This window comes from Salmo salar, chromosome 03 (genome assembly GCF_965601325.2).
Source record: "Salmo salar chromosome 03, fSalSal1, whole genome shotgun sequence".
In the NCBI taxonomy this organism is placed as follows: Eukaryota; Metazoa; Chordata; class Actinopteri; order Salmoniformes; family Salmonidae; genus Salmo; species Salmo salar.
The window spans coordinates 29,774,206-29,790,487 of record NC_138293.1 but is presented as its reverse complement, the minus strand read 5'-3'; the positions used below and the strand labels follow the sequence as shown (position 1 = coordinate 29,790,487).

At 42.8% G+C, this 16,282-nt stretch overlaps 1 protein-coding gene across 5 annotated transcripts; it reads left to right on the top strand.

Moving 5' to 3' along the window:
• Positions 1–1,577: 1,577 nt before the first annotated feature.
• On the top strand, positions 1,578–13,189 carry LOC145877562 (uncharacterized). 5 transcript variants are annotated; one of them, XM_082973408.1, is made up of 7 exons: positions 1,578–1,965; positions 6,388–6,409; positions 6,726–6,779; positions 7,265–7,540; positions 7,708–7,752; positions 11,651–11,720; positions 12,260–13,189. In XM_082973408.1, exons 1-6 carry the CDS (start codon positions 1,933–1,935, stop codon positions 11,677–11,679), a joined length of 459 nt encoding a protein of 152 aa, XP_082829534.1. In that variant the 5' UTR covers positions 1,578–1,932; the 3' UTR covers positions 11,680–11,720; positions 12,260–13,189. The 5 variants fall into 5 exon arrangements, with proteins under 5 accessions (XP_082829534.1, XP_082829537.1, XP_082829535.1 ...); XM_082973410.1 differs by lacking the exon at positions 11,651–11,720 and having other exon boundaries at positions 1,618–1,965; positions 7,265–7,317; positions 7,426–7,540; XM_082973411.1 differs by lacking the exons at positions 6,726–6,779; positions 11,651–11,720 and having other exon boundaries at positions 1,594–1,965; positions 7,265–7,317; positions 7,426–7,540.
• Positions 13,190–16,282: the final 3,093 nt, after the last annotated feature.

Below are 16,282 nucleotides of genomic sequence, written 5' to 3'. Positions count from 1 at the left end.
CCGCTCCTTGAAAGCGGCAGCTCTACCCTTTAGCTCGGTGAGGATGTTGCCTGTAATCCATGGCTTCTGGTTGGGATATGTACATACCGTCACTGTGGGGACGACGTCATCGATGCACTTATTGATGAAGCCAGTGACTGTGGTGTACTTCTCAATGCCATCAGAAGAATCCCTGAATATATTCCAGTCTGTGCTAGCAAAACAGTCCCGTAGCTTATTGTCTGCTTCATCTGACCACTTTCTTATTGACCGAGTCACTGGTGCTTCCTGCTTTAGTTTTGTTTGTAAGCAGGAATCAGGAGGATAGAATTATGGTCAGATTTGCCAAATGGAGGGTGAGGGGGGAGCTTTGTATGCGTCTCTGTGTGTGGAGTAATGGTGGTCTCGAGTTTCTTTCCCCTCTGGTTGCACATATAACATGCTGGTAGAAATGAGGTGAAATGGATTTGAGTTTTCCTGCATTAAAGTCCCCGGCCACTAAGAGCACAGCCTCTGGGTGAGCATTTTCCTGTTTACTTATGGCCATATACAGCTCATTGAGTGCAGTCTTAGAGCCAGCATCGGTTTGTGGTGGTACGGAGCTTATCATGATATACTCTACCTCAGGCGAGCAAAACATTGAGACTTCCTTAGATTTCGTGCACCGGGTGTTGTTTACAAATACACGTCTTAGCAAAGGCCGCTGTTTTATCCTGCCGAAAAAGCTTGAAACCCGCCAGCTGTATGTTATTCATGTCGTCGTTCAGCCACGACTCGGTGAAACACAAGATACAGTTTTTAATGTCCCGTTGGTAGGATATACGTGATCATAGTTTGTATATTTTATTATCGATTGATTGTACATTGGCTAATAGGACCAATGGTAAAGGTAGATTACCCTCTTGGCGACGGATCCTAACCAGGCACCCGAATCTTCGTCTACGATACCTCCGTCTCTTTCTCCTGCGAATTACGGGGATGAGGGCCTTGTCGGGCGTCTGAAGTAAATCTTTCCCGTCCAACTCGTTGATGAAAAATTATTCCTCCAGTATGGGGTGAGTAAATCGCTGTCCTGATATATAGAAGCTCTTTTTGGTCATAAGACACGGTGGCAGAAACATGATGTACAAAATTACTTACGAAAAAACATACACAATAACACAATTGTTATTGGATCGTAAAACGGCAGCAATCTCCTTCGGAACCATTGTATTTCTCAATGTATACATTTTCAAGTACATACAGTTGAAGTCGGAAGTTTACATACACTTAGGTTGGAGTCATTAAAACTCGTTTTTTCAACCACAAATTTCTTGTTAACAAACTAGTTTAGCCAGTCGGTTAGGACATCTACTTTGTGCATGAATCAAGTCATTTTTCCAACAATTGTTTACAGACCGATTATTTCACTTATAATTCACACTTATAATTCACAATTCCAGTGGGTCAGAAGTTTACATATATTTTTAGTCAAAGACAAAGTGAACTGCAATACACAGGTCTCGAATATATTGGCATAACTAGGCTACACAGAATCAAGGCAGACCCATTGTAAAAATGTGTCTTTTGGTGCGCCAAACTTGTCACAGTTCAACATGCATAGTTCTGCCGACTGAGGCGTGGTTTACGGAGCGCTCTTTGAAATAAGCACTGGTGTCGTCATAAACGATCGAGTTCTGTCGTGACACTGTCTCCCCTATAAAACTAGTGCGGGGAGCTAGTGGCAAGAGCTGTCGGGTGAGAGCGGAGAAGGGCACACAGCAATGCAGCCAGTTGTTACACAGAGAAACACACTAGAGACCTAGCTGACTCACAGGATTTAGGAAAGAAATTGGACTACATTATTTTCATTTTAGGATGGAAACGTCACTATTTATTTTTAAAGTGACATCCAAGGACTGGCGCTGAGTTCCCTGGTGCGCAAAAATTCTAATCTTCAGCCTGTGAGGACAGATGGGGACACCGGAATCATTCCAAGCAACTCGGGTGAGTTTAAAGCGGCAAATCCGCAGTAGAAACAATATCCAAAAGTTAGCGCCGCCCCTGTTCCGGTAAAAATCTGAGGGATGGGGCTGGAGAAATGTAACCACTGAAATGAATAGACAGAGTGCAAGGACTTTTACCATCCATGGTATCAAAATTATAGATTTAACCCATATGATTTGAGACTATATAATGTTTGTTTACATTTACTTTGTATGCAAACACTGGAGTAAAACAAGTTTACAGTGGGGAAAAAGTATTTGATCCCCTGCTGATTTTGTACGTTTGCCCACTTACAAAGAAATGATCAGTCTATAATTTTAATGGTAGGTTTATTTGAACAGTGAGAGGCAGAATAACAACAAAAAAATCCAGAAAAACGCATGTCAAAAATGTTATAAAATGATTTGCATTTTAATGAGGGAAATAAGTATTTGACCCCTCTGCAAAACATGACTTAGTACTTGGTGGCAATCACAGAGGTCAGACATTTCTTGTAGTTGGCCACCAGGTTTGCACACATCTCAGGAGGGATTTTGTCCCACTCCTCTTTGCAGATCTTCTCCAAGTCATTAAGGTTTTGAGGCTGATGTTTGGCAACTCGAACCTTCAGCTCCCTCCACAGATTTTCTCTGCACAGGAAACACAAATATTAATGGTTGATGGCAGTGGGTAACCAAATCATAGATTGCAGTCTCCTTGTCCATAGACCTCTCATGTTCTATGGACTCCACATCCACTCAGGCCATCCTGCACCCTCAACAGAGTTTGATCTTGGTCGGAAAAACCGACTTGTACCGCCTTTGAGCGGATTGCCACATCCCTATCTGCTCACTGCTCTTCCAAAGTGTTTTTATGGGAAAAGGTGATCCTGAGTGCTCTGGAGTAGGTATTCATCAAGGATCTCTCTGTACTTTGCTCCGTTCATCTTTCCCTCTGCTCAGTTTGGCTGGGCGGCCAGCTCTAGGAAGAATCTTGGTGGGTCCAAACTTCTTCCATTTAAGAATGATGGAGGCCACTGTGTTCTTGGGGACCTTCACTGCTACAAATGTTTTGATACACTTCCCCAGACCTGTGCCTCGACACAATCCTGTCTCGGAGCTCTACGGACAACTACTTCAACCTCATGGCTTGGTTTTTGCTCTGACGTGCACTGCCAACTGTGGGACCATATGTAGACAGATGTTAGCCTTCCCAAATCATGTCCAATCAATTGAATTAATAACAGGTGGACTCCAATCAGGTTGTAGAAACATCTAAAGGATGATCAATGGAAACAGGATGCACCTGAGCTCAATTTCGAGTAATAGCAAAGGGTCTGAATACTAATGTAAATAATGTATCTGTTTTTATTCTTAATAAATGTGCCAACATTTCTTAACCTGTTTTCACTTTGTCATTATGGGGTATTGTGTGTAGATTCAAAAAAATTCTTCAAAGTATTTTTTTTTTTTTTAATATGGCTGTCACGTAACAAAATGGGGAAAAAGTCAAGATGTCTGAATACTTTCCGAATGCACTGTAAGTAGGCCTATGAATGTGGTTGTTGAATCATATCACGGGTCGTACCTGTCACGTCAGGAACATAGAAGCTGTTATTTTCTATGGTAGAGTAGGTCAGGGCGTGACGGGGTTGTCTAGTTTAGATTTTCTGTTGTCATGTTCTTGTTTCTGTATTTCTATGCTTTTTGGGATGATCTCCAATTAGAGGCAGCTGGTCATCGTTGTCTCTAATTGGAGATCATACTTAAGTAGTTTTCCCACCTCGGTTTGTGGGAGATTGTTTTTGAGTTAGTGTATGTTGCACCTCTTCGTCACGGTTTGTTGTTTTTGTTATTTAGTATATCTTGCATAGTTTCACAGTGTAAATAAAATGTGGAGCGATATACACGCTGCGCCTTGGTCCGCTCCTTCATCCGACGACAAACGTGACAGAATCTCCCACCACCACCACCAAAGGACCAAGCAGCGTGATCAGGAGTGGACATGGGAGGAAATTCTGGATGGGAAAGGACCCTGGAGTCAGGCTGGGGAGTATTGCCGTCCGAGGGAGGAGATTGAGGCAGCGAGAGCAGAGCGGCGATATTACGAGGTACTATACCAACCACGAGGCAAGCACAAGAGGCAGCCCCCAAAAAGTTTTTTGGGGGAGCACACAGGGAGATTGGCAGAGTCAGGTTGTAGACCTGAGCCAACTCCCCGTGCTTACTGTAGGGAGCATGTGACCAGTCAGGCACCGAGTTATGCTGTGATGCACACTATATCGCCAGTGCGCATTCATAGCCCGGTGCGATTTGTGCCTGCGCCTCGCATTTGCCGTGCTAGAGTGGGCATTCAGCCAGGACGGATTGTGCCGGCTCAGCGCTCCTGGTCTCCAGTACGCCTCCTCGGTCCAGGGTATCCTGCGCCAGCTCTACGCGCTGTGTCGTCAGTACACCTTCACAGCCCAGTTCGTCCTGTGCCAGCGCCCCGCACTTGCCAGGCTAAACTGAGCATCCAGCCAGGACGGGTTGTGCCAGCCATATGCTCCAGGCCTCCAGTGCGCCTCCACGGTCCAGTATATCCTGTGCCGCCTCCTCGCACTCACCCTGAGGTGCGTGTCACCAGTCTGGGGCCACCTGTCCCGGCTCCACGCACTAGGCCTCCAGTGAGTCTCTCCAGTCCAGTGTGTCTTATTCCTGCTCCCCGCACTCGCCCTGAGGTGCGTGTTACCAGTCTGGCGCCACCTGTGCCAGCCCCACGCATCAGGCCTCCGGCGACAGTTCCCAGTCCAGAGCTTCCGGCGACAGTTCCCGATCCGGAGCCTCCTGAGACGGCCCGCGGTCCGGAGCCTCCTGAGACGGCCCGCGGTCCGGTGACACAAAAGCGGAGGGAGAAAGCGGGGGCTACGCCCCGAATCGGAGCCGCCTCCTATGATGCTGGATTCGCAGGAGGAGAGGGTTCGTCGTCCTGCACCCGAGCCGCCACCTATGCTGGTGGATAAGCAGGATGAGAGGGTTCTTCATCCCGCACCAGAACCACCTCCGATACAGGAGGATCCGCGGGAGGTGAAGGTTCTTTGTCCTGCACCGGAGCCGCCACTGACATTGGACACCCACCCTAACCCTCCCTTTTTTGTTAAATTTTTTTGCGTTCGGAGTCCGCACCTTTGGGGGGGGGGGGGGGGGGGTACTACTGTCACGTCCTGAACATAGAAGCTGTTATTTTCTATGGTAGAGTAGGTCAGGGCGTGACGGGGTTGTGTTTAGATTTTCTATGTTGTCATGTTCTTGTTTCTGTATTTCTGTTTTTTTGGGATGATCTCCAATTAGAGGCAGCTGGTCACCTTTGTCTCTAATTGGAGATCATACTTAAGTAGTTTTCCCACCTGGGTTTGTGGGAGATTGTTTTTGAGTTAGTGTATGTTGCACCTCTTCACCACGGTTTGTTTTTGTTATTTAGTTTATTTTGTATATCTTGCATAGTTTCAGTGTAAATAAAATGTGGAACGATATACACGCTGCGCCTTGGTCCGCTCCTTCATCCGACGACAAACGTGACAGTACCAAATGGTCTCTTCTATTTGTTATTTTTTTATATAATAGCATAGTTCTGCAACTTCGAAAATGGCCCGGTGTGAAAAGGCATTGGCCCTTCTCATGCGGATGATGCAATTCCATGGGGCTGGTCCACAAGCTGACTTGGATTTTGTAGGGTCTTTAGCCTCTCAAGGCAAAGATTAAGGAAAATATGCGCTGAGTATACAAAACATTAGGAACACCTTCGTAATATTGAGTTTCATCCCCTTTGCCCTCAAAACAACCTCAATTCTTCAGGGCAGGGACTCTACAAGGTGTCGAAAGCGTTCCACAGGGATGCTGGCCCATATTGACTCCAATGCTTCCCACAGTTGTGTCAAGTTGGCTGGATGGCGGACCATTTTTGATACACATGGGAAACTGTTGAGTGTGGAAAAACACTCACAATATATATATACACACACACACACACACACACACACACACACACACACACACACACACACACACACACACACACACACACACACATACATATATGCATATATATATAAAATCCATGTCTCAATGCTTAAAAATCCTTTAACCTGTCTCCTCCCCTTCATTTCCACTGATTTTGAAGTGGATTTAACATGTGACATCAATAAGGGGTCATAGCTTTCACCTGGATTCACCTGGTCAGTCTATGTCATGGAAAGAGCAGGTGTTCCTAATGTTTTGTACACTCAGTGTAGTTGGACTGAGGTCAGGGGGATGTGGAACCACAATAGTATATTGGATAGCCGTAGAGGTTTATGGTAATGAATGTCCAATACAGAGACATTATCCCCTGTATAAATACCTGCTGGATATGTAGTAGCCTACTTTATACATTACTAAAATTACTTTTTAATATTTTTCTCCACAGCTCAAACAAATGGATTGGAGAAGTAAGTGAACACACTTCTCAGTATTTCAACCTCAGCTTTGCCATGTTAGATTTCTAACCAGGGTTTTATATGAGCAAAATCACCTCCGACTAATTGGCATGTACTGTAGTTGATCCCTGTCCTACCACTTCCCTGTTGTGATCTATAGTAAAAAAGCACTATAGCCTGAGGTGATCTTCTTGATTTCCTATTTCATTTCATTGCACTGCATATGCATTATTTTTTTTTTAACCAATAATGTCTGGACATTGAAAATGGGCTTGTTTCAATAACTCCATAAACCAGCATGCATGAGCTCTTGTTTGCTTTATTTCAGTTCTATTTGCAGTAGCATGTCTTGCGTCACTGGTGTCACAGTCTTATGCCACAGGTAAGCTGTCCTTATACCGCTATGCATGTGTTCACTTATTTAGACTCCCGTTTATTGACATTGAAGTAGCTTTCCCTGACATAATAGCCTGCCCAAATAGATTCAATCAGTGCAATAATATTATCAATCTCAGCGCCTGGCTGGAATATTCCTGTAATGTTCTCTACAGGAAGCCTATATAAGGGGTGCCAAATCGAAGAGCTTGAAACATCAGCCAGACAGTATGCTCTAGCTAGTCAACAATAAGGAAAAATACCTCTGTCTGGCTGTTTACCAGGCCTCTGCTATAGGGCGCCCAGAGATCTCTCACCATTTAGTTAAGGCACTGTAGCTCACAAAAATTGTCTAGTTGTATTGTTAATTGGCGTAAATTTGTATTACAGGTGTAAAACTAAACCTCAACGTACACATTTGTCTCTTGTTGTAATGACCTGCCTGATGAGTCTAGGCCCAAGCCTCTTTTAAAGCATCTTTCTGTTCTACAGCTCAGAACACCTCGTCTGTGTGTTTCACTTGCAATAATGAGAGGTTCTCAGAGGTGAGGAACATTTTTGACTCAATCACAAATGACAAACTGTGGACAAGAAGTGCTGAAATTTTGCCCTTTTTCAACTGTTCCGTGACCTCATTTCCCTCTTCTGGGAAGTGTGTGCCATGTGTTGAGGACCACAAGTTCTACATTGTTTGCCTTGACATGCTCAAGGATGTTAAACTGGACCTGGAGGACGGTGTTGGCAACTACCTTTCCAACACCGAAGCTAGTGAGTACCACAGATGGTTAACGATAACATGAGGGGAAAAAGTCTGCATATTATTTCGGTAACACAATGTCTAATGCATGGTGCTGTTATAATAAGCATGTATGACCCACTAATATGTACCATCTGTACAACATAGTTATCTTAAGCTTTCTTTACTCTCATTTCAGCATGCCCTAGACTGAAGAGAGCTGTTAGTCAAGCTGGACACAACAGTAAGTTCTGTGTGTGTGTGTGTGTGTGTGTGTGTGTGTGTGTGTGTGTGTGTGTGTGTGAGATAGATATATCTATCTATATATCTATCTCAAAAAAATAAAGGGAACACTTAAACCACACATCCTAGATCTGAATGAAAGAAATAATCTTATTAAATACTTTTTTCTTTACATAGTTGAATGTGCTGACAACAAAATCACACAAAAATAAATCAATGGAAATCCAATTTATCAACCCATGGAGGTCTGGATTTGGAGTCACACTCAAAATTAAAGTGGAAAACCACACTACAGGCTGATCCAACTTTGATGTAATGTCCTTAAAACAAGTCAAAATGAGGCTCAGTAGTGCGTGTGGCCTCCACGTGCCTGTATGACCTCCCTACAACGCCTGGGCATGCTCCTGATGAGGTGGCGGATGGTCTCCTGAGGGATCTCCTCCCAGACCTGGACTAAAGCATCCGCCAACTCCTGGACAGTCTGTGGTGCAACGTGGCGTTGGTGGATGGAGCGAGACATGATGTCCCAGATGTGCTCAATTGTATTCAGGTCTGGGGAACGGGCAGGCCAGTCCATAGCATCAATGCCTTCCTCTTGCAGGAACTGCTGACACACTCCAGCCACATGAGGTCTAGCATTGTCTTGCATTAGGAGGAACCCAGGGCCAACCGCACCAGCATATGGTCTCACAAGGGGTCTGAGGATCTCATCTCGGTACCTAATGGCAGTCAGGCTACCTCTGGCGAGCACATGGAGGGCTGTGCGGCCCCCCAAAGAAATGCCACCCCACACCATGACTGACCCACCGCCAAACCGGTCATGCTGGAGGATGTTGCAGGCAGCAGAACGTTCTCCACGGCGTCTCCAGACTCTGTCACGTCTGTCACGTGCTCAGTGTGAACCTGCTTTCATCTGTGAAGAGCACAGGGCGCCAGTGGCGAATTTGCCAATCTTGGTGTTCTCTGGCAAATGCCAAACGTCCTGCACGGTGTTGGGCTGTAAGCACAACCCCCACCTGTGGACGTCGGGCCCTCATACCACCCTCATGGAGTCTGTTTCTGACCGTTTGAGCAGACACATGCACATGTGTGGCCTGCTGGAGGTCATTTTGCAGGGCTCTGGCAGTGCTTCTCCTGCTCCTCCTTGCACAAAGGCGGAGGTAGCGGTCCTGCTGCTGGATTGTCGCCCTCCTACGGCCTCCTCCACGTCTCCTGATGTACTGGCCTGTCTCCTGGTAGCGCCTCCATGCTCTGGACACTACGCAGACAGACACAGCAAACCTTCTTGCCACAGCTCGCATTGATGTGCCATCCTGGATGAGCTGCACTACCTGAGCCACTTGTGTGGGTTGTAGACTCCGTCTTATGCTACCACTAGAGTGAAAGCACCGCCAGCATTCAAAAGTGACTAAAACATCAGCCAGGAAGCATAGGAACTGAGAAGTGGTCTGTGGTCCCCACCTGCAGAACCACTCCTTTATTGGGGGTGTCTTGTTAATTGCGTATAATTTCCACCTGTTGTCTATTCCATTTGCACAACAGCAAGTGAAATTTATTGTCAATCAGTGTTGCTTCCTAAGTGGACAGTTTGATTTCACAGAAGTGTGATTGACTTGGAGTTACATTGTTGTTTAAGTGTTCCCTTTATTTTTTTGAGCAGTGTGTGTGTATATATATATAAAAAATACACACACACACACACACACACTTGAAGTCAGAAGTTTACATACACTTAGGTTGGAGTCATTAAAACTTGTTTTTCAACCACTCCACAAATGTATTGTTAACAAACTATAGTTTTGACAAGTCGGTTAGGACATCTACTTTGTGCATGACGTCATTTTTCCAACAATTGTTTACGGACAGATTATTTAACTTATTATTCACAGTATCACAATTCCAGTGGGTCAGAAATTTACATAGACTAAGTTGACGGTGCCTTTAAACAGCTTGGATAATTCCAGAAAATGATGTCATGGCTTTAGAAGCTTCTGATAGGCTAATTGACATAATTTGAGTCAATTGGAGGTGAACCTGTGGATGTATTTCAAGGCCTACCTTCAAACTCAGTGCCTCTTTGCTGGTCATACCGCTCAGGAAGAAGACGCGTTCTGTCTCCTAGAGATGAACGTACTTTGGTGCGAAAAGTGCAAATCAATCCCAGAACAACAGCAAAGGACCTTGTGAAGATGCTGGAGGAAACAGGTACAAAAGTATCTATATCCACAGTAAAACGAGTCCTATATCGACATAACCTGAAAGGCCGCTCAGCAAGGAAGAAGCCACTGCTCCACAACCGCCATAAAAAAGCCAGACTACGGTTTGCAACTGCACATGGGGACAAAGATTGTACTTTTTCGAGAAATGTCCTCTGGTCCAATGAAACAAAAATAGAACTGTTTGGCCATAATGACCATCGTTATGTTTGGAGGAAAAAGGGGGATGCTTGCAAGCCGAAGAACACCATCCCAACCGTGAAGCACGGGGGTGGCAGTATCATGTTGTGGGGGTGCTTTGCTGCAGGAGGGCCTGGTGCACTTCACAAAATAGATGGCATCATGAGGTAGGGAAAATATGTGAATATATTGAAGCAACATCTCAAGACATCAGTCAGGAAGTTAAAGCTTGGTCGCAAATGGGTCTTCCAAATGGACATTGACCCCAAGCATACTTCCAAAGTTGTGGCAAAATGGCTTAAGGACAACAAAGTCAAGGTATTGGAGTGGCCATCGCAAAGCCCTGACCTCAATCCCATTGAACATTTGTGGGCAGAACTGAAAAAGCGTGTGCGAGCAAGGAGGCCTACAAACCTGACTCAGTTACACCAGCTCTGTCAGGAGGAATGGGCCAATATTCACCCAACTTATTGTGGGAAGCTTGTGGAAGGCTATCCAAAACGTTTGACTCAAGTTAAACAATGCTACCAAATACTAATTCAGTGTATGTGAACTTCTGACCCATTGGGAATGTGATGAAAGAAATAAAAGCTGAAATAAATCACTGTACTATTATTCTGAAATTTCACATTCTTAAAATGAAGTTGTGATCCTAACTGACCTAAAACAGGGTATTTTTATGAGGATTAAATGTCAGGAAGTATGAAACTGAGTTTAAATGTATTTGGCTAAGGTGTATGTTAACGTCCGACTTCAACTGTATTAGGAAACAAATACAGTGCCTTCAGAGTGTTCATACCCCTTGACTTTTTCCACATTTTGTGTTACAGCATGAATTTAAAATTGATTAGATTAACATTTGTGTCACTGATTTACAAATTAATAAAAATGAAAAGCTGAAATGTCTGTAGTTAATAAGTATTCATCCCTTTTATTATGGTAAGCCTAAATAAACATTTGCATAAGTCAGATAATAAGTTGAATGGACTATCTCTGTGTGCAATAGTGTTTAACATGATTGTTTTATAACTACCTCATCTCTGTACCCCACACATACAATTATCTGTAAGGTCCCTCAGTCGAGCAGTAAATTTCAAGCCCAGATTCAACGACAAAGACCAGGGAGGTTTTCCAAAGCCTTGTAAAGAAGGGCACCTATTGCAGATGGGTTAAAAAACAACAAGCAGACATTGAATATCCCTTTGAGCATGGTGAACATTGCTTAAAAATATAAAGTGGTACTCAGTGATGTGTTGTGTTGGATTTGCTCCCAAACATAATGCTTTGTATTCAGGACAAAACATTTATTTCTTTGCCACATTTTTTTGCAGTTCTACTTTAGTGCCTTGTTGCAAACATGATGCATGTTTTGGAATATTTGTATTCTGTACAGGCTTCCTTCTTTTCACTCTGTCATTTAAGTTAGTATTGTGGAGTAACTACACTGTTGTTGATCCATCCCCAGTTGTTTTCTCTTATCACAGCCATTAAACTCTGTAACAGGTTTAATATCACCATTGGCCTCATGGTGAAACCCCTGAGCAGTTTCCTTCCTCTCTGTCAACTGAGTTAGGTAATTAATTCACAGGTCTGTAGTAAACACATACTTCTCCTGCAATAGAGCCTTTGGCATTTATACAGTCCTCACCACACACAAACACATCACTGAGTACCACTCTTTATATATTGTCCTCACTGCATGTGTAAGTGCGGTTACACTTTACGTTAGTGCCCTTACTGTTTATTATAATCACAGTATAACAAGTGTTACACTGTACCCACATTGCATTTAGGGTTAAGGTTACTACTGTAAGGACATCTTAACAATGAGTGAATACAATACTTACACTAATTGTAACATGCGAGATATGAACCCGGGTCTACCGTGGGAGAAACCAACATCTTGAACATTAGAACAAGAGAACATTCCCTACTTGCCCGAAGGGGCACAGGCAGGGCTACCCATCACGTGACAATAAGCAACCATTACTGACTCATGTCTGCTACATAGGTACGTGAGTAGTAACACAGTATTAAGGGCACTGTAATGTAAAGTGTTGCTGTAGTATAAACTCCACTGTCCATTCATTCTTGTTTTGTTTTTCTCCATAGACCCAATTGTCTTGACCATCTTTTTCTTCATCGGAGCTGGCTTCATCATCATACAAATGTTGAATTAAGTACCTTACGGTCATTGTTTTGAATTTAAAAAGGTCAAAAAGCAGCTTCTTAGCTAAGAACAATTTCAAAGCAAGAATTTTGCTAGGACTGTATGGGAGTGGAAAACTAACTTATTGTCAGAAAGATTTGGAAAGCTCTTATTGGTCTTAACTACTTTAATGCCTGGTGAAAAACTCCATCCCACCATAACAGCAGAATATTTTTTATTCAAACCACTCTTACACTAAAAGGGTATTATAATTTTCACACTATTATTCCAACCTCATAGTGTGGAAATATATAAAACACTGGAAAATCTAGTTTGACTGATGTGGTGGGGTTGAACCCAAGTGCAGAGAATGGACCAGACGAGGAACTAATGATTAAGGATAAACAAATACTTTACTGTGAAAAGATAACATAAGGATCACAGTAACACAGGAGAAAACAACAAACACTAGGACTAGAAACTCACTCGGGACAAACACACAGGGCAACCGAAATAAAGCTTATGCAAAGAGAACTGAAAACACCTTTATTAATGGGGAAAGATCATGAGGAAATGGGAAACACCAGAGTGTAATAATAGTCTCTATGGTCATCTCTGATGCCAGGAGGAACCAGGACAGACTGCAGTGGGCCTTTAAGTGTTACTGAGATTTCACTATACAGTGTTTTTGTAGTGACAGAAAAGCATAACCACAACTTTTATGCAAGAAAACAAATTGTTGATTTTGGTATAAATGCAATTCTTAGTAAATGCAGCCTCTTTTGCTCTCTGATCATGCCTAGATTATAAATGCTATGTTAAATGCCTTAATGTCAATGTTGCCTTGTATGTGAATTACAATGTAATAAAATCTATTTGCCTTGGACAGACAATTCTCAGACCTTTCTTGATAGTTTATTCTAACTCTTTAATAGTCCTGCTTCCATATTGCTCAATCATCTTTACGGAGTCATAAATATTTTAATATACTTTGTTCATATTAATTGCATAGTCTTATCCCAGGTCGCATGTGAGGTATAAATAATATGCATATGATAAATTACCTCACTCCCCTTCTAAGGGTTATGTGTTTGAATGATGTCTGTGGGGTAGGGAGCATAGCAAAAAAGCCACATTTCTGCTGGCCATCTGTAGAGTGGCCAGGTAGGGTGGGAACCTTTGTGTGGTTAAGCACAAAGGTGACATGGTACAGATGGAATAACATGCCAGAAGACAAAATCACCCAAAAAGTTTTCAACTGGGACCAAATAATTTTTTGCAAAACTGATTTCCAGTGTATTTACAGGAACAAATTACCATGTACAGTGGCGTCAGTTCAGCTAAACCTACAGTATGTCAAAGTGTGTGTGGGGATTGAATCCCATTTCTACAAAATTTAAAAACTCAAAAATGCTATTTGGAGAACAGCAATAAGAAAAATAATCAGCCCAGACATGAATTAGCAGCTCAGTATTAGGTTTAATGGTCTTTGGAACAGCGTGTACAATACTCAAACTCATCATAAATTGATTAATTTACTTGTGGAATGGCCCATACAGTGCAACAAGTAATAGAAGCATAATACACGCTAACAAGTCACAACAAGGCTGACTTGATGCCGACATCAATGTGAAAAATAACCAGTTCATAAAAAACAGCTCACCGCAGAAATAAACTTTTCCAGATAAATCATACACATGCTTGCATGCACTGAAATAAAAGGCATAGGCCTACAGAGGAGTTAAGCTTATAATCGACAAGGACGCGTGAAGACAAACTTAACCGAAGAATGACGAAAATCACAAAATACAAAAGGAAAAGCAACACATGCCTTTTTAAAACTATGGATTTCGAGTAGTCAAATTTTCTGATTGTGCCGCATTCAGAGATGTTCCTTATATGTGCGCCCAGCTAATTTTTGCATTTGCCTGTCTGCATTATTTGCCAGGGAAGGGAAACATTCTGCAAATATTGAAGCATTGTACCAACAAGGCAGCTCAGAGAATATTGATATTGCAACATACAGTGCATTCGGAAAGTATTCAGACCCCTTGACTTTTTCCACATTTTGTTCCGTTACAACCTCATTCTAACATGGATTCAATAGTTTTTTCCCCTCAATCTACACACAATACCCCATAATGGCAAAGAAAAAAAGTTTCTTCCATTTTCTTTGCTAAAAAACACCCCAGATATGACATTTTACATAAGTATTCAGACCCTTTACTCAGTACTTTGAAGCACCTTTGGCAGCGATTACAGCCTCGAGTTAGTTACCCCAAATAAGGGTTAACTCATTCATGATTTGCATTATCTCAGCTATCATTCCGTCACTGCACATTTGTTATAGCCTGCAATTATTTATGGTCTTTGAAGCCAAAAACATGTATTTTGGAGAAACACTAAATGGCAAGTTGTAATAGCAGTTGTTTCTTTTCATACTAATACATGAAACCAAAATTGTACTAGCCAACTAGTTGAGTGAATGAAAATCTCAATTAGGCCTACAGCTATCACACTCTGTTTTAAATCAGTGGTTGGAACCCAAATTGGAAATTAAATCTTTTGTTCTGAACATGTTTTTTTTTGTTCCGTGCCAATGTTCCAACCAGCAAAATAAAGTTCTGAACTGGTGTGAACCCAAAAAAGTACTGTTTTATATTGTTCCTTTTTAAACCTCAAATCATACATATATATTTTTACATTAAACTCAAAATATAATTACTTTACCAATCAGTGCAGATAGAGCCGCTTGCTGTGGAGCGGGTAAGCAATTTAATCCGTATAGGAAAGTCCTTATTAAGTTACATTTTTATTTTACTGTAATAGCAAAATACATTTGTGGGTAAGAGAAGATGGAGGAACATAGACACGGGAAGTAGGGGTGCTGAAAGTATTCAGACCCCTTGACTTTTTCCACATTTTGTTATGTTACAGCCTTGTTCTTAAATTGATGAAACTTTTATCCATCTACACACACTACCCCATAATGATGAAGCAAAAACAAGTTTATACATTTCTGCTAATTTATTACAAATAAAAATGATATTGAATTTACATAAGTATTCAGATCGTTTACTCAGTACATTGAAGCACCTTTGTCAGCGATTACAGCCTCGAGTTTTCTTGGGTATGACGCTACAAACTTGGCACACCTGTATTTGGGGAGTTTCTCCCATTTGTCTCTGCAGATCATCTCAAGCTCTGTCAGGTTGGATGGGGAGCGTTGCTGCATAGCTATTTTCAGGTCTCCAGAGATGTTCGATCGGATTCAAGTCCGGGCTCTGGCTGGGCCACTCAAGGACATTCTGAGACTTGTCCCGAACCCACTCCTGCATTGTTTTGGCTATGTGCTTAGGGTCATTGTCCTATTGGAAGATGAACCTTCACCCCAGTCTGAGGTCTTGAGCGTTCTGGAGCACGTTTTCATCAAGGATCTCTCTGTGCTTTGCTCTGTTTATCTTTCCCTCGATCCTGACTAGTGCCAGGTTTCAGTGCCTGCCACAACAACAAAAAATCCCCATAGCACGATGCTGCCACCACCATACTTCACTGTAGGGATGGTGCCAGGTTTCCTCCAGACGTGACGCATGGCATTCAGGCCAAAGCGTGCAATCTTGGTTTCATCAGACTAGAGAATCTTGTTACTCATGGTCTGAAAGTCTTTAGGTGCCTTTTGGCAAACTCCAATCATGCTGTCATGTGCCTTCTACTGAGGAGTGGCTTCCGTCTGGCCACTCTACCATAAAGGCCTGATTGGTGGGGTTCTGCAGAGTTGGTTGTCTATCTGGAAGGTTCTCCCATTTCCAAAGAACAACTATGGAGCTCTGTCAGAGTGATAATAGGGTCCTTGGTCTTCTCCCTGACCAAGGCCCTTCTCCCCCTATTCCTCAGTTTGGCCAGGCGGCCAACTCTAGGAAGAGTCTTGGTGGTTCCAAACTTCATCCATTTAAGAATGATGGAGGCCACTGTGTTCTTGGGGACAT

Bases quoted from the DNA above. Each gene is read 5' to 3' on its own strand.
- LOC145877562 (XM_082973407.1), top strand. From the start codon at position 1,933: ATGGGGACACCGGAATCATTCCAAGCAACTCGG. The intron at 1,966-6,387 runs GTGAGTTTAAAG...TTTTCTCCACAG, and splicing joins AATCATTCCAAGCAACTCGG to CTCAAACAAATGGATTGGAG. The intron at 7,753-12,259 runs GTAAGTTCTGTG...TTTTCTCCATAG, and splicing joins TAGTCAAGCTGGACACAACA to ACCCAATTGTCTTGACCATC.